We start from the raw sequence: 17,712 nt of genomic DNA on the forward strand, positions 1-17,712 counted from the left end.
CTGGACTGGAGATGGGGGTTCCTGGGAGACTGGTGTGAGGCAGCTCAGCTGGGGGATCTTGCTGGGGTCTGCTCCACAGCCTGGATATGGCAACCCCAGCTGTAGCTGTGGCAGGTGGCCTTGCTCCTGGGATGAACTGGGGGGGCTGGGAGGTGGTAGTGGCATGGGGGCAGCCCTTACTCCCTGCTTACCACACTAGTGCTGGAGTTAGTTCTGGTCTTGCATCATACACCATATGGGAATTGTCTGCCTGGAGATGGGCAGTGCTGGTGGCATCCCTGGGGGAAGACCCCAAGGGGTGCTGAGCCTTGGTGATAGGCAGTGACCACAGGTACCTGGATCCCCAGTGATTTCTGTGACTCCTGATCAAACAGCCAGGCAGAGGCTGGAATGCTGTTAGAAAAGAGCAGGGGAGCTAAATCTAGCCCTGCTGGCTGTGTGTGGATGTGTGCTCGAGACACACAGATGCACGAGTTCACCCTCTGTTTCCAGCTTCTGTGTGACCTTGGCTGGGTCCCTAGCCCCTGCTTCTCCTCCTCTCCTGCTATTGCTGCAAAATTTGGGGGTCTGGCAATGTCTTGGGAATCCTGCATCATGGCCTCTGCTCCCAGCCTGTTCTCACAAACCTGCTTCCTATCTTCCCTTGGTGTTCCCAGCAAAAATGGTGGACCCATCTGCCTGCTCAGAAATGAGGCAGATGGAATTATTGCCCCAGACACTCCTCAGGAGGGAGACGTTGAGGTGTTTAGCCAAGCTGGTCCCCATGGGGCAGACACATGTCTGGGGCACAGAGGACAAATCTGAGTCATCCCCATCCTGGATGTTTTGCCAGTGCCCAGCGTCCTGCCCCTCCCCGTGTCCCCCCCGGGAACTGAGTGCCTTTTAATATCTGTGGCCCGTTTCCTTAGCAACTGCATTAAGCAAATCGATGGAGGTGGTGTCATTGGAATGGGAGGGCATGCCTTCTTTCCCCCTCAGACCCCCCCATCCTGCCACCCCCCACGCCTCCCTCCACTTGGCCTCTCTCCACTCTTACTCACAGGCACGGCCCTGCTCTGCCTGGGCTCTCAGCCGTGGCTCGCTGAGCCTCCCACCACAGCCCTGCGCTGACCCCTCGCTCGCCCATGGCTGATGGCAGGTGCCCCTGAGTAGGGGGTGACAGCCGAACCCCCAGGAGGGACACAGGCGGGTGTCACTGGGGATGAGCGGTCTGGCGGCTGAGGTGCTGGGGTGAGGGGGCTCGAGGACTGTGACAGAGAGGGGTGGAGGGGTGAGGGGCCATGAGACACCATCACCATGAACCTGGAAGGCCTTGAGATGATTGCAGTGCTGGTGGTCTTGGTCCTCTTCGTCAAGGTGCTGGAGCAATTTGGCCTCTTCGAGCCTGTGTCCTTGGAAGGTAACGGGTGTGGGTGGTGCTGTCACCTCCGGGACGTGAGGGGCAGGTGGTGGGTGTCCAGAGCTGTTCCCAAGGATGCTCCAAGGCTGCTGCATCCATGAGAGAGTCCTGGTGTCCGTTGGCTGCTTGTAGGGGTGTAGGATGAAAGGAGCAGAGTATCCTGCCTGTCCCAGTGGCTGGGGATGCAGGGAGGGGTCTGGGCTGGCAAGGTGTCTGCTGTATGGTGGTGACTTTGATGTGTGCTGGGATGCTGGGGGCTGGGACTCTGTGTGACCATATATGTGGACACCAGGGTGTTTTCCAGCACCTCCATAGGAGCAAGGTGTTACCAGAGTCCATGGTCACCTCGCCCTGCACGTGAGGTGTTGGACTCAGCACAGGTCTGCACAGCAGCCAGGCTCAGGCAGGAGGGTGCACACTGGGCCCCCTGCTCCTGGCTCTCCCCAAGGCTCCCTGTGGCCCTTGGGCAGGGTGGGGGACACAGAGGGAACTGTCCAGCTATGGATGGGCTGTGCGAGGTGCTGAGTGGTGTGCACAGGGCACACTTGGCAGAGTCTGGATCTGCTCGGGGGATTCTGCTTTGTTCATGGTGGGAGCGAGGTCAGGACTGCTTGGCTGGGTGCTCCCTGGACTCCCGGGGTGATGGTTTTGTGAAGGGTCCCCCCAGCCCTGCCTGGCCCCTGGCACTGGGGCATGCACACGGTGAGGAGACAGACAGTTTCCCTGGTGCCCTGAGACACTGCTGTGCTTCTCCAGCACTGGCTCCCACACGGGCTGGGCGTGGTGGTGAATGCTCACCTCTACAAGCAGTGAAGCAGGCAGCACCCGAGCCTGCACCTACAGGCTGGCTGTGCCTGGAGATAGAGAGGGGACAGATTGAGGGGATCTCTCCCTCTAATCCTGTGAACCTGATCACAGGACATGAAAGATGGGTGGAAGTTTTCATTACTGTTTAACTGCTTGCTAAGTCCCTGTGTGCCAGCAGCAGTACTCCTAGGTGGATTGCACCAGGAGGGAAACTGAGGCAGGAGCTGACCTGTCAGACATCCTGCCTTGTGAGTGCTGGGGCAGGGCATGCTGACTGTGCCCAGGGTGGATTCTCCCTCCCCAGTTCTGCTGGTGATTTGGGGGTGCCTCCCTCAGACTCTTCTTTCCTACTTCCCAGTGATTTTGCTTTCCTGTGTAGCTGCTTGAAGCTTTGGACCAACATCAGTGGCATCGATTGCAGCTGTTCTGCAGCTCCTAGATGCAGTGGAAGAAGAGACTACAGAGAGCCCCCAGCCCTGCAGCAACACTGCAGAGGGGCTCAGGACAAGGCAGGGGCCACTCCTTGCCTTGTGTGTCTCCTCTGTTTCCTGGGGTACATTCCTCATCCATCTGCAACAGATTTTTCCCTAGCATGGGCCAGAGCAGAATGCTGGAGATGGAGTGTCCTGTGTCCAGCCTTGTCCTGGTCATCTGTCACCCCTCCAGAAGGAACAGGGGCATGCCTGTCTCACTCCACCCACCCTCGCATGCTGAGAAGCTGCAGTTCCCTCTGGCTCGACTGGAGATGCGCCCCAGCTGTGAGGGTGGGAATGGGATCCAGGTGCCCTGGATTGCCAGCAATTGCTCCCATTGCCTGAAGGTACCCAGAAGAGAAGGAAACGTGTTGCTTAAGGGGCAGAAATTGGCTGAGGTTAAGCTGAGCCCTGGGCACTGTACAAGGAGTCCTGTGTGTGAATGGCAGTGGTTTGGGATGGAGGTGAGGTGCTGTTGCATAGGTTGCTGCCCCTTTTGACTTGAGAGGCAGCAGGTAGGATTTTGCTCTCCAGGGAAGGTCCCAGGCAGTGTCTGGGGCTGGTAAATACTGTGTCCCCTCCAGGGGTTGTTTACAAGCCATGGCTTGGTCAACAGTGACAGCCCTGAGACCGTGAAGAGCCTGAAACCAAGCACTAATGGCTTGGGTCTGCTAATGGACACGGGGCTCTGCCACCTGCTCCAGAGCCATCGATGCTGGCGGTGCTTCCTCTGCTCTGGCTGCTGGCCCATGCTCTCCCTGCCCCATCCCTGATGGTCCCCTGCCTGCAGCTGTTTCTCTGCCCAGGTAGTGCTGTGCACCACAGTGATGGGCTGGGAATGGAGCAGCTCCAGAAGGGACCAAGCCAACCCCTCTAACCTGGGGGAAGGGTTCAGTGGGAGCATCTTGCAATGAGATCCTGGGGGAATTCCAGGCTTGTTGGTTCCCAGACTCAGCTGGATGAGGTCCCAAGGACCTCATCCTTCATTTGGAGCTGGCACTTCTCTTAAAAAGGGCTTGGACAGAAGTGCTGACTGTTTGCAACCCCTTGTCCTGTCTGCTTGGCACTGTACCCCCTTGGACCTCGCCACAGCTACTGCCTGGCAGCAGCAGTGGAGCATCCCTGTGATTGCACTGTGCTCCAGGATCTTCAAGGTGATCAATACTGGAACTGATGTTGTTTACCAGCTGGATAATCAATGATGGATTGTGTCATCCCACCTCTGCCCTGTGCCATCATGCCTGTCCCCAGCCCTGAAGATCTCTTGGCAGACCCATGCAGGAGGCTCTCAGACCTCTGCTGAGATCACGCTCTGGCCAAGCACTCAGGATGGAGCAGGTGGAGAGAAATGCTATCAATTTTGCCTCTTGAAGTGCAGCATCAATAATTCAGCGCCGAGCAATCGGTCCCGGCTGGGAGGAGGGAAAAGGCGGGAGAGCCACCCGCGTAGCCCAGCCACAGATTAATATTAAATGAAGTGGCAGATTGCTGTCGGCAGGATAATTGGTGCCCGCCCAGGGCTGTTCCTGCCTTGGCTGTTCAGGGTACGTGCTGGGGGGCAGGCAGGATTGGGGATGTCTTGGAGAGCCCCCAGCATAGGGTGTGCTGGCCCTTGCCTTCCCTGGGGGCTGCTGCTGCTGTAGAGCTCAGGATATGGAAAGAGAAGCAGGGCTGGGAGAGTGCTAAACCCTTCTGGAATTTGGGGAGAAACAGGAGGGAGCAGCAGCATGCCTGGGTGCCAGCAGCACCCCAAAAGGTGCCAGGCAGGAGGGTGGTGGCAGTGAGCAGCATGGACTCCCCATGGCTAGCTCAGGATGAGGGTCCCTCTGGAGAGGGGAGAAAGCGAGCATCCCCAAGTGCTGGCAAGAGCAAAGTCCTGTGCCAAGCCCTGATTTCTCCTGCTTTCCAGGAACCTTTTTGGTGGGAGTGCTGTGTCTTGGCTGCAGCAGGAGGGACTGGCCCTTTGGGGTGTGATGCTTTGGGCCCTGGGCTCAGGGTGTCATCCAGCCTCCTGGATTGGACAGACCCCAGAGGTCAAGGTGAGCTTGCTGCAGGCCAGTAGATCTTGGAGCGTTGAAATCTAGCCTAGGATAGCTGCAGGCACTCCAGGTTGAAGTCTGGGATTCCCTGGGCTGGGCTGCACCAGACATTCCCCCATCTGCAGTGGCTTTAACCCTTGCCTTTCCATGGGCTAGCAGGTTTGTCAGCTGGCTCTAGGGCTGGGCAGGGTTGGTTCTCCCAGCAGCCCTGAGCTCCCCAAGGTCCACAGTACCTGTAGTGCACCCTGTGCCTCTGCTGCTGCATGGTGACATGTCCTTTACAGCCCAGCCAGACCTAATTAGCTTGTTGAATCTCTTCTCCCTCCGGCCTTGTGTTAATCACTTTTCACATTGCTTCCTTCCCAATTCCCTCTGGCCTGATTTGCTCTTACTGTTGCTGATGTGCCTGGAGAGGGGAGCAAGGAGCTCCAGCTGGACATGGTAAAGGGCCCCCACTGTCCCCACTGGCTCTGAGCCAGCAGATAGAGGGACAGGAGATCACTCAGCCACAGGGAGGTGAGAAAAGCACAGACTGGAGGAAAACCAAGAAATGTAGAGAGCAAAGGAGCCTATTAGGACTGCCCTTCTTTATAGTCCGGCTCTGTTGGTGGAGGGTGAAACCTTCAAGTCCAGTGGGAGAGGCTGTGGCTCTCTAGCACAAGGTTGTGTTGGGCTTAGGGTGCTGAGAGTGAGCTCAATAGGATCTCCTTTACCTCTCCCATGTGAGAGGCAGGATTAGACCCCAGGACTGGGCACAGATGGGAATAGAAGTGCCCCAGTAGCATGTGATGAACTCAAGGTCCTTTCAGACCACTCAGCTCCAGTGCCACCATGAGCTGCTGTTGGGGTAGAAGTCAGTGTGGCTGAGCCTCCTCCACCTCCATCACCCACTGGTGCCCATTGTGCACCCCTCTGCAGGTTCCTGTGCCTGGCTGTGTAGTGCAGGGGTGCCCTGCAGGAGAGCTGACCCTTAAGTCCCTTGGGCAGTTTTGTGGGCTCTCCTTCCTTGCAGCCTGGGTGCCCCGAGGGACTCTAGAGGGTGCCAGGGCAGGAAGAGGGAGGGCCAAGGCAGGTCTCTCCTCCCCTGCCCTCCCCTCTCCTGCGTTGCTGGGTCTGTTGCTGCCAGAGCAGCTGCTGGCTGGGCTGTGTGTCTGGGGGATGGCGGTTGCTGAGGCACCCTGGGACCTGCAGGGGCTGCAAACGGTGGGCATCATCCTGCTGCTCTGCTCCAGCCTCAAGATACTCCATGCTCTGGGCATCATCGACCTGACCAGGGGAGGTGGGATGGGGACAGGGATGGGGATGGGGTTGCAATGAGATGGGGATGTGGTGGTGGAATTGCTCCTCCTATCCCAAGGGCTGCAGGGTGCTTAGGGGAGTTTCTAAAGGATTTGTGTGGTTTAAGGTGGGTTTTATTTTTTTTTTTAGGGGGGGAGGCAGCATTAGGATGTAGGGAACTGGGGAATAGAGAGTGTCTGGGGGTGTTTCAGACTGTTAGGATATTGGGTGGGAATATTTGTGGACATTGGAATATGTGGGGTTGGGTGCAGGATGCTAGAAATATAAGGTGTCTGGGAGCTTTAGGGTGGGGGATATCTGGTCTTGAGGCACTGGGATGAGGTGACATGTGGGGTGCTGGGGGATGGAGACTGTCTGGGCTGTTGGGAGTCTCAGGGCAATGGGATGCAGAAGGCTGGGTTTTGTCAGAGGGGAAAAACATTGCAGGTAACTGAGTCTTAGGAGATAAATGTGAGCTGGGAGAAAAGAACCATGAATGTGGGGTGCAGCACCATGCAGGTCAAAGCTTTCTCACTGCTACAGGAATTGGTGGCTATGGGGAAAACATGGGAAAAGAGGTGAAAGCCCCTTTGCTCTCCCTCTGGGGCTGTGCCAGGGTTGGGGAAAGACGAGGATGCTCTTGATATTGAGCTTCCAGGATTGGCAAGTGGGTACTGAGGATAGGGCTGGATGTGGCCAAAAAAGAGGACCCAAAATATGTCAGAGCAATGGATACACGACCTGTTGGTTGTGCCCGGTGAGGGTGGGAGTGCAGGGAGCTGCATGGTGCTGATGCCTGGTTTCCTTTGGCTCGATGGTGCCACAGACTGTCCCAGCTCACACAACAGCTGCCACTAGACTTTGCACGAATGTGTTTTGGGGTTGGTTTGCCTCCATCCCCTCTGCCTCCTTGCTGGCACTGGGGATGCTGTGAAATGAAGGGATTGCAGATCACATCCCCTTGGGCAGCCAGATTTTGGAATGGGAGGTGTGCGGCCAGGAGTGATCAGAGAAGCAACTAGTAGTAGAGCAGAGAGAGGGGAGAAGATGAGGGTGTTGTGCCCAGGAGATGCTTTCAACCTCCTTTTGATGGAGGATGTCCCTGAGCTGGCTGGGGTGTGGATGAAGCACATCCACTTTTTGTGGCACCTTGGATGTGCTGATGGAGGCAGGATGTATCCCTTTGTGTGGGTTTTGCAGCAGGGTGATGCATATGGCTGTCCCAGCCCTGCAGCTTTTTCTGCTCCATTTGGGGAGCCTCTGAGCTCCACTGTCTCTTGGGGTGTGTATCCTGTCCCATTTGCTGCTCTCAACATTCTGTACATGGTGTGGTCTGTAGAAGTTATTTTTCTGCAACATCTCCTTTGGGCACAGGCAGGCTATCTGGGAGCGCTGTCACAGGCTGGGGATGGGAACGGGGACAGCAGTGCTGCGAGCCCCACTGGGGACTGCTCAGCACAAGGGTTGGTGCTGTGTTTCTCCCTCTGGCACCAGGGAATATCCTGGTCCTGAGCTTTTGCTGTCCCACAAACTGCAGCTCACTTGGCAGCTTTGCTGCTCCCAGCTCTGTCCCACCCCCAGGACAGGGACTCTTTGGCCCTGGGCGATGCCAGCTGTGATTTCATTCCTCTGATGGATGACTGTCTGGCACCTTTGCTACACTTGGCTCTGCATTGCTGACTGATGAGGGTCATTTGCAGAGCTGCTGTTGGTGGGACATATCCTGACCTCTCCCCAGGGAAGACTCACTCTTCCTCCTGCTGAGCATCACTGCAGACCCCAGAGAGCTGTGGCTAATGGCACTGCCCGAGGCTGGGTACGTGGCTGAGCCCTGCACAGGGATGATTGTCAGCCACAGGTTTTAGGGGCAGCTGAGTTCAGATCAGCCTTGGGATACCAGCTCCTCCTGACTTGCCAACTGACCCAGTGTTGCCCCGCGGGGCCAAGCAGGGGCTGTGAGTGCTGCTGGTGGGCTGCTGTGCTCTGCTCCCCTCCTGGAACAGTGCTGTGCCTGGGGCTGGGGACATTGCAGGGGGTCTTGTTGTGGGATGCACATTTTCCACCCATCACCATCCTGCATTTATTGACAGGTTACTGAGGGAGATGGGGGAGTTTTGGCACTGCCTGTTGGTTTGTTATTGAGGTTGTATTCTAGCAGGAGGGTGCCATGGAAGGGGTGGGTTGGTCTCCCCATCCAGCTGCCACTGGAAGGGGACTGGTGACTGCAGCTCTATGGGAGGACAAGGACATTTTTAAGCACCTGTCTCCTGTTTTTCCTCTGGGGAGACCATGGAGCAGCCCAGGCTTGGGTCCTCTATGGGAAGTGGGTGTCAGCCCAGCACTGGGTAACCCTCAGCATGGTAGCAATGGCTGGATCCAGCTTCCAAGGACACATCAGCTGCTGGTGGCTCGATACAAAGTGGCCCGTGGCCATCCTGATGGAAGTCATTGCTGGGGGCAGGGAAGGTTCCTTCGGAGCCAGCTTTCAGGCTTTATTTCAACAGCGTGTGGAGGTGGGAAATTCCTACCCCTTCTGGTGTCACTGAAGGATGGAGTCTCAGCTTGTGTGTGTTTGTGTGCTTTGAAGCTGCCGAGCTGCAGAGTGATGCATGGGAAGCGACAAGGCACTTAACCCGGCAGCCCTCCCGCCGCAGGTAAAACACTGCCAGCCCTTTCTGTTCCGTGCCGGCCGCTGGATGGCCCTTACAGAAGGGTGGAGAGCAGAGCGGATTCTGGAAAAGGAGCTGTTGCTGGCAGGGACAGGGCTTCGTGCTGCAATGTCCCTTGTGTCCAGAGTGGCAGCACATGGTTGGGCACTGCTCCTCATCTTTGGGTAGAGCTGTTTTCCAGCAAGGAGGGGCAGCTCCCAGACTTGCTTATGGTTTGGATGCTGAAAAGAGAAAGAGGGTGGTGTGTCCTGCTCAGCAGAGCCCTTGTGTTCACTAAAGCCAGGACAGCAAAACCCTAGTCCTGGTCACCCCTCTCCTGTTGTTAAACTGCATGTGCTGAATGTGCTCCCTCCCCTGCCCTGGGGACCCTGGAATCGGGCCCCCCTCAGTTTCCTCCTTGAGAAAACGCCCATGTTCTTTTTTTTTTCTTTTTCCTTTATAACAAACTAAAGTGTAACTTGCACCCGACCTGACCTACTGCACGTGCCTATACCTGCTGCCCCTGTGAGTCCAACCACAGTTTACTCTCTGTTGCATCTCTCTCGCTGTGTGGTTTCCCTCCTGCCCTGCTCCCTCTGGGATCCATCACCCTGGCTTTGGGTGTTGCTCTGACCGCCCTGTCCCTTCTCTCTCAGCAAAGGGGATACTTCTGCCTGTCAGGTCTGTTCCCACAGCTCAGCTCTGCTGGAGGGACCTGGCCCCAGAGCATCCTTGGAAGGCTGAAAGGTGCAATTTCCCTTTCCCTCTGCAAATTAAAGCCCTTGAAGGGTAGCCTTGACAAAATCGTGGTTTATGTACAACTGGTGCCCACTTCTAGGAAAGAAAAGTCCTCTTTCCTCACCTGCCTGCAAACCCTGGAGCAGACAGGAGCTAGGTTGTGCTGTTCTGCCAGTGCCAAGATCCTGGTCTTCATCCTTGCCCCTGTCATCCCCTGACAAATGCCAGGGGATGTATTTGTTCATCCCTATAGGTTTGCAGCTCACTGTCACCCTGTTGGGGATGCCACATCCTTGGGGAGAATTTGCCTTCTTTGAGTGGCTTTTTGTGATGTCCTGCTGGATCCATGACCTCCTGGAGCTATTCTTCATCCCCCACAATGATGGAGTTGCCTTGGTGTGAGCTCAGAGGGTCCCATGTTCTGCTTGTGGGCACTTTGTGGCCAACCTGTCTAGAAGTGGCTGCTGGATGCAGACCCATGTCCCTGTCCTGGAGCTGGGTACCATGCAACACAATTTTCCTGGCATTTGGGGCTCAGCTTAGCCCCACAAGGCTGTGAAAGGGCTTCTCTGGCAGCTATTTGCTAGAAACCTAGAGAAACAACCCCAAAACCAGGGCTCAGGATGCATAAGCATTGTGACCTGCTTCTTGCAGATGTATAGGATACTTGGAGCAAACACAGTGACAAACCAGAGCTCCAAAGGGACTTTGCACCTTTTGTCCCATTTGTCCCCATGCTGGTGTTTGCCTCCCCTCAGAGGCTGGAGCCCAGCATGGCCTTCATCCCCTTCTCTTCCTCTTTTCCCTACCTGCAGCATCAGTCCTGCGCTGAGTTTGCTGGCTTGAGGCACTGTGGGAAGGGAGGGAGGGGGTCTGCAGCCATGGGGCAACACCAGCTGGGACAGATGGGGCTGAGTGAAAACATTGGGGTCCAAATGGGGGAACAGGGGGTGGCATTGGGGTCAGTACAGTGAGGGGACCTACTATTAACACAGGGCAACTTGGATGCAGTGGCCATGGGCCAGGCTGGTGTGGGGAGTCCTTCACCCAGCGCTGTAGCCTGGCCAAGGCAAAGCCCCGTTCCCCTTCTGGCTGTCTCAAAGCAGGTCCCTGGGCTCAGGTCCCGTATTGCACTGGGGTGGGGGTGCATGCTGCAGTCTGGGCTGCATGGGGGGTCTGGTGCATGTTTTGCCTTCAGCCCGTGGGTACCAGCAGGATCAAACCCAGCCTGAGCTTAGGGAGGATGCAATGTCCTGGCTCTGCTACAGGTTGTTTCTTGGGCTTTATTCTATCTTGCCTCCCTGCAGAGCCCCTCGGAGAGGGTCCCCAGGGAGCAGGTAATTGCCCTCAAGGCTAAGGGACAGAATCTGGCCCTGCCATTTCCTGACTCTCTGGGCACCTGGGAGTCTCCCAGACACTCTGGTATGATGGGGGTGTACAGAGATGCTGGGTGTGGGTAACTTAGCAGGGTTGTCCTCATCCTTCCCAAGGACAGATACTCCAGTGCTGGGTTTGTCCTGGGATTGAGCAGGAAGGTCGACCAGATCCTGGGCTGGGTTTTGCCTTCCTGCTCCTCCAGCCTCACGCTGCATGTGCTGCCTCCGCTCAGATCACCCCGCGCCGGGTGCCCAACCCTGCCGCCCGTCGGGACCGGGGGCTGACGCTGTGTTAATTCTTCTGCTTGGTGACTCCTTCTTTCTTCCAGGCAACCCGCCAGTCCAAACTAAAAAAGCGCTGAAGCAGCGATTCCTCAAACTGCTGCCCTGCTGCCGGCCCAAATCCATCCCCTCGCTCAGTGAAAGCAAGTGCTTCTTCTTGCCTTTGTGTGTGTTTGTCCCCGGCGGTGCTGCTGCCTGCTCTCCGCCCTGGCCCTGCCTGCGGGAAGGGGACGCCTCCACCTCTCCCCTGCCCTGGCTGTCAGGATCAGCCCTGCCCTGGAGGGGTCCGATCTCATGGGCTCTGCACCCACCTCTGTCGTTACCTGCTCACAGGCTGGTTTTCTCCCTCTTCGTCTCCCTGCAGCAGCTCCCATGGGAGCAAGAACCGCTTGGGAGCTGGCTCAGGGCAGCAGGGCCCTCCTGGCACTGGTCTAAGGGGTGGGGAGTTGTTTCTCTAAGCTGAGGGTTGGTTTGGAGATGGAGGTGTGATGGGACGATGAAAGAGGCTGAGCAGGGAGTGAGTGCAGAGTCCTTTAGCCCCCTGTACTGGGTGAGCTTGGTTCCTTGGTGAGTCCAAGCCCCTGGCCAGGATCTCTCCCAGCTCCATGGTGCAAGCCAAACCCCCCTGGCAGAAGGTGAGTATGGAGGGGCAGGGTCTGAACCACCCCACAAAGAGGGAGTACCTGCTGTGTGCCCCTCTTGTTTGAGTGGGGTCTAGGGGTGCTGGTTGCTGCAGGCAGGGGCTGTGCAGCTTGGCAGATGGTGGAGAGAAGCCATCAAGGAAGGTGGGAGCACAGTGGGTAGAAAAGAATCTGGAAAGGCGGGGGGGGGGCAGCATTTGGGGCTGGGGTTTCTGAGGGGCAATTCTCCTGCTGGATGTGAGCCCTGGTGCTGCAGAACATCAAGGGTCTGAACTCCACAGGGCAGATGCCTGTGCTGGTGGGAGGAGAAGGGCAGGCATGGAGGGTTTCAGCACTGGGGGGTTTTCACACTTCTGTGCCCAGCCTGGGCTGTACTGGAGTGGGGTTGTTGCCCAGTCCTGGTCTGTAACTGAGGTGTCTATGAGTGTCCTCTTCTGGCATAGACCTAGCTCTGGCTGAGCAGAGTACCCCAAAAATGTGTCAACCTGGGCAGGTGTGAGAGGACAGCGTGTGCTGTGCAAGGTGTCTCTCTGCCCCCTGGCATGACAAGATAGGGCAGGACAGTGTTGGCCTCAGCCACCCTTTCTTCCCCTGGGTTCCTTGCAGACAGTGTTGAGGATGAGTTTGAGCTCTCCACCGTCTGCCACCGCCCCGAGGGGCTGGAGCAGCTCCAGGAGCAGACCAAGTTCACCCGCAAAGAGCTGCAGGTCCTGTACCGAGGCTTCAAGAATGTGAGTACTCCTTGACCAGCTTTGATAGCCCTCACCTCTGCTGCCATGTCCACCTTGGGTTACTGCTTTGTTTGTGAAAGTTTTTGGGGTTGAAGTTTACATAGGCTACAGCCTGATTTTACTTCCAGGGAGCTCAGTGGGGAGACCTGATCCTGTGCTCTGTTTGCTTGGGTGCAGAGAGCCCCCTTCCCAGGTGCCTGGGATTCAGAGCCCCTCCAGTGAGGGGTGCAGTCCAAAAAATTAGAGGGATGCTCTAAGCAGCCTTTCTAGCCACCCCACTAGGTGCACAGGGCTGGAGGGCAAGGCAAGGCACCACAGGTTTTTAGGGGGTGCTCAGCCCTTTTTTGCAATGTGGAATTGACACTGTGACCTTGCTCTGGCAGGAGTGCCCAAGTGGCATTGTCAACGAAGAAAACTTCAAACAGATCTATTCACAGTTCTTCCCTCAAGGAGGTGAGTGCCCATCCCCATCCTGTCCCCATACACATGGGTGCCTCTGTGGGGCAGAGGGTCACACAGCCCCTCCTCATGCTGTCTGCCTCCCTGCAGACTCCAGCACCTACGCCACCTTCCTCTTCAACGCCTTCGACACTGACCACGATGGCTCCGTCAGCTTTGAGGTGAGCTATGTCCAAAGAAGGTGAATGGGTGCAGTGGGGCAAGGAGAGCACAGCTCTCCAGGGACCATGGACTGGGGTCAGCAGTGGTGTTGTTGCAGATGCATGAAGAGTTGGCAGGCCTAGTGGAGTTTATTAAGTTTCCAGAGGCAACAGAAAACCAATTAAAAGAAAAAAAAAAAAAAAGGAGGCTTTCTGTATTTTCTGGGTAGGGTTGTGTAGAGACCCAGACTGGCAGACACAGCCGTGGCTGGGTCTTGTTCAGGCTTTGGCTGAACACATTGTCCTCTTGGTTGCTGTGACCCAAGGGAGTAATGTGGGAAATGTAGAGTTAAGCAATTTTTTCTCCCCCAACTCTTTTTGATACCCAACATTTCGGCTTGTCAGCCCAGCCCCAGGACTTAACAGCTTTGGGGCTGAATTCCTCTCTGCAGGAGAATCAAGCAGGGCTGTACTCTGTGTCTCTGAGGCCCTTTGTGGCTGTAACTCCCATTTGCCTGCCTTGTTCATCCTTGCAGGACTTTGTGTCTGGACTGTCCACCATCCTGCGGGGCACCATTGATGATCGCCTGAACTGGGCCTTCAACCTCTATGACCTGAACAAAGATGGCTGCATCACCAAAGAGGTGGGATGGGGGTCCAGACTGGTCCCCAAGGTCAGTGCAAATCTGCACCTAGCAAGGACAAGGGCAGAACTCAGCTGAGCTCTGGAGGAGAGCCCAGGGGATCAATATTTAACTGAGCTCATCTTTGCAAATATCCCTCCTGGTCCCCTGGCACTGGTGTGACTCTGGGATGGAGGGTGGATGAGTGGTGTGCAGCTTTGGGGCTCCATCCACACATGGCCCCACACTGTGCACAGAGCCAGCAGAAACATATCTGAGCACCCCAAAGGTCCTTCAGGAGCATCAAGAAAAAGGTGTGGGTTGGAGACCAGGTGGAGGCAGAGCCCCATGTTGACACTGCAACCCTGCTTCCCTTCCCATCAGGAAATGCTGGACATCATGAAGTCCATCTATGACATGATGGGCAAATACACCTACCCGGCCATGCGGGAGGAAGCACCCCGGGAGCATGTGGAGAACTTCTTCCAGGTGAGCTGAGTATATCCTCACAAAGCATGAGCACATGGGGAAGCAGAGCTCCAGCACAGAGCTGCAGTGGGTGCAGTAGAAAACACCCCACTCTGGGGATGAAGCAGGGCTGTGCTGGTCCTAGTTGGTGCTTGGGCATGCCTGGAGCCAGGGGTGCACTGTGGCCAGCCCCTGTGGGAGCTAGGCAAGGGCTACCAGGTTCTCCCTAGGGCTGGGGCTGTCCCTGCTATGCTCCCTGTGCTGTGCTTGTCTGCAGAAAATGGACCGGAATAAGGATGGCGTGGTGACAATCGAGGAGTTCCTGGAGTCCTGCCAGAAGGTAAAGTCACCAGCACTCTTCTCTGAGCTAGGTCACCACCCTTTTCCTTGGGGACCTTTGTCCCTCTTGCTTCTTTCCTGCATAGAGGGAGTGAAGCCAGGGCTCCCAGGGGCAAGGCTGGAGCTCTGCTTTGGGAACTGTACCCAAGCCAGCATCCTTGTACAGACGAGGAGAGCCATGGATCCCAGTAGGGCTTGGAAACTGCCTGTAATCCCTGGGGGTCTTGTCCCATGTGCCAGAGTTGCCATGAGGGTAAAGCCAGATTTGGGGGAGCTTCCCAGATTGCTGTTCTGTCCTCAACTTGCACACTTCCCACCTGCTCCTGACAGGATGAGAACATCATGCGATCCATGCAGCTCTTCGACAGCGTGATTTAGCTCCCGGACCTGCCTCCAGATGAGCTGTCCTGACACTGGGCCCAGAACCTTCTTCTCTCTCTTGACTTTTCCTTTGAGACTCCCCTCCTCTGGCTGCACAGACACCTCCATGGAAAGGGGCCTTCCTTCCATGAGATGCAGTCAGTGCCGAGATCTTTCCTTTCCCCTGGCCCAGCTCTGCTTTCCTTGGGGAATCCCAAGCAGGTGCTCCCAGATGTTGGAGCATGGGCATGGCTGGCACGGGATGAGAATACTACCTGGATGGACCTCCCTGCACCCAATCCTGGTGGAAAAGATGCATCCTTGGGCTGCACTAGAGGTTTTCCCTGTGCACACCACCCTGTGCAGCCAGAGCTCGCCTACCCTGATCCTCTCCAGCCCCAGGAGCCCCCATCCCAGCTCCAGCCCAAATTCTCCAGCAACGCAGTCTAGAAACCAATCAAGTCTTGCAATGGGCACAGTCAGTCCCTCGGCTTCCTCTCCTGCCCTGGCTGTGCCCTGCTGTGGGAAGCATGTGTGGTGTATCCACTGTGAGCCACCAGCCACCCTCCCTGTCCTGGGCCAGTGGGTGGGCAGAGGGGCTGTGCCTGGAGAAGGCAGCCACGTGAGCCCTTGGGGTTCATTGCTGCATGAGCTGTGGGGAGCATCCCCTGATCCCGGGATCCTACGAAGCTCTATCTGACAGGAGCAGAGGGGAGGCTAAAGGGACTTCGAGGTGACTTGTGGCACTTGTCCCCAAGGATAGACGATGCAGGGCTGGGAGAGCTGCAACCTCAGCCCCTGTCCCTCAGGTTTGGGGTGCTGGCACAGGGGGACCCCAGGGATCCACTTTGAGGCTCTAGTGGAGAGACACTCTTTCCAACCCTTCCTGAGAATGTGACAGCCACGGTATGGGGACATGTGGAAGAGGGAGACGGGCTTGTCTCTGGTGGCCATTCTGGTCCCATAGGGCTCACAGCCATGCTCCTAGCATCATTAGCTGCTGATCTTGCCCTGCTCCTGTGCCCTGGCCCATCCCAGCCCACCTGCTGCCCTGGGGATGGGGGAATGAGCAATGATGCAGAGAGGTGTCCTCACAGGATAGCCCTGTGCTGGTGACATGGCTGAGCTGGCAGCTCCTGGAGGAGAAAGTCAAGGCTGGGGTTAGACAGGAGTCACTGCCATGCTGCTGGCAGGCTGGAGGGTCACCTTGGGGCAGGGGACTCTTCTCCTTTTCCCAGCATGGACATGTGAGAGCCTGCGTGGGGACCTTGGGGATGGAGAGTCTGGGTTTGTGTCCCCACCAGCTCCTTGGAGATGGGTGTGTGCAGATAGGCCTATCCTGCCCACATACCACTTCAAGTCATAGCTGGGAGAGTGATGCCCATGGGCTAATGATCCCATGCCAACTCCAGAAGCCCCTCACAGGCACTGGGAATGTACCCAGCCCTGACAACCCCGTCTGTGGCTCCATTCTCTGTATCCCTGGCCAGGGGTGGTTTGGGCTGGCCTGAGCTTTGATGTCTGGGATCAGCACCCATGCTGGGTCAGACCCAGGCTGAAGCCCTGGGGCTCGAGACATTAGAATTTAACCCCTGGGGCTCTGAGCCAAAGCTAAGGGGCTGCTTCCTGGGGGATGATCCCTGTCCCAGCCCTTGCAGACATCACATGTTTTTTAGGCTCATTTGACACATTATTTATCTTGCAGACATGATGTGTTTTTTTAGGTTCATTCAACACACTGTTCATCTCACAGACCTGCTCCCATGTTTGCTGTGGGACTGAGCTCCCACTTGCATTCTCCTAAGGGTGGGAGGGCCTTACCCCTCCATCTCTTCGGCCCTGTTCTCCCTCCTCCCAGCTCTCTGGGGTACCCATTGTTCGCTGCCATGTGGAGCACCTGCCGCCTCCCCCCTCACGCTGTAGGTCGCATGGTGTGACCCCCTGCCCCGGGGCATGGTGACCCACAACCTGCTTGGCATCTCCAGTCTGTATATTTTGTATTATAACAATTATATGAGTTTAAAAAACAAAACAAAAAACCAACAAAAAACCAATAAAATCTAACCACAATCGCTATGCACACTACTGTTCTGTCTTTGCATCTGTCAGCTGCCTGGGATGGGAAGGCAGGAAAAAAGAGGGGTCTCTGCAGAGGGTTGGTATCTTTTTTGGGGTGGTGTGGTTGCAGGGTGCTCTGCATGGGTGCTCTGGGAGGTTTCATGAGGGACAGGGTGCACACTGAGCTTAGCCATGCTGTTGGTGGTCCTGTAAATACAGATTTTCTGCTGCTAAGAGGCTAGAGGTGTTAAGGTTAAAAAGCTCTTGAATCAAGTGTGTCATATTTCAGGAGTCAGGCTGCCAGGTGTGTTTTCAGCTTGCCACAGATGCTGCTGGGGGAACCCAAGCTTGGGACCAGGTGGCCCTTGTTAGGATGTGGCATTTAAAGCTGAGTTAACAGGAACATGGTCACCTGCCACCTTGAGGAGGTAGGTATGGGGAGGGGTTTATCTTGTGGCAATTATTGATTGTTGGAAAAGTCCAGCATTGAAAACTGGGAAAAATTAAGTAAACAGTCAATGTAAGTAAGTAGCAGAACCAGAGAACAATGGACCTGATGTGGGACAGCAAAATGGTCCAGCATTCTACAGCCTGTAGTCCAGGAACTGAAAGCTCAATGCAAAGAGCTGCCTGGAACCAAACAGAGCCTTAAAAGGATGGGCTCTGGCAGTGGGGGGAATTACCATTGTGGGACTGGGTAAGCAGCAAGTCTGATCTTTCCAAAGACTCTGACTCTCCAGGGACCTTTTTGGGCTGCTGGCCCAAAAAGGCTGTGTATGGCAGTGTATGGCAGTATGAATGGGCCTGAGCACGTTTTCCCCTCTAACCCACTTTCCCCGGTATATCCTATCCC

General features: G+C 56.1%; 1 protein-coding gene across 6 annotated transcripts in view; it reads left to right on the forward strand.

Moving 5' to 3' along the window:
* The window catches only part of KCNIP2 (potassium voltage-gated channel interacting protein 2), a 43,035-nt gene extending 26,154 nt beyond the window's left edge, over positions 1 to 16,881 (forward strand). For 3 of the 6 annotated variants that reach the window (XM_021536378.3, XM_021536376.3, XM_021536374.3), the window contains exons 2-7: positions 12,288 to 12,412; positions 12,796 to 13,032; positions 13,548 to 13,655; positions 14,019 to 14,123; positions 14,380 to 14,442; positions 14,772 to 16,881. In XM_021536378.3, the coding sequence (XP_021392053.2) occupies positions 12,288 to 12,412; positions 12,796 to 13,032; positions 13,548 to 13,655; positions 14,019 to 14,123; positions 14,380 to 14,442; positions 14,772 to 14,819 (686 nt within the window). In that variant the 3' untranslated portion in view covers positions 14,820 to 16,881. Of the gene's footprint in view, positions 1 to 11,087; positions 11,188 to 12,287; positions 12,413 to 12,795; positions 13,033 to 13,547; positions 13,656 to 14,018; positions 14,124 to 14,379; positions 14,443 to 14,771 lie in introns of all 6 variants that reach the window. The other 3 variants (XM_077784666.1, XM_077784665.1, XM_021536379.3) reach the window with 3 other exon arrangements.
* Positions 16,882 to 17,712: the final 831 nt, after the last annotated feature.

The sequence above is a fragment of the Lonchura striata genome, chromosome 7 (assembly GCF_046129695.1).
Source record: "Lonchura striata isolate bLonStr1 chromosome 7, bLonStr1.mat, whole genome shotgun sequence".
NCBI classification, from domain to species: Eukaryota; Metazoa; Chordata; class Aves; order Passeriformes; family Estrildidae; genus Lonchura; species Lonchura striata.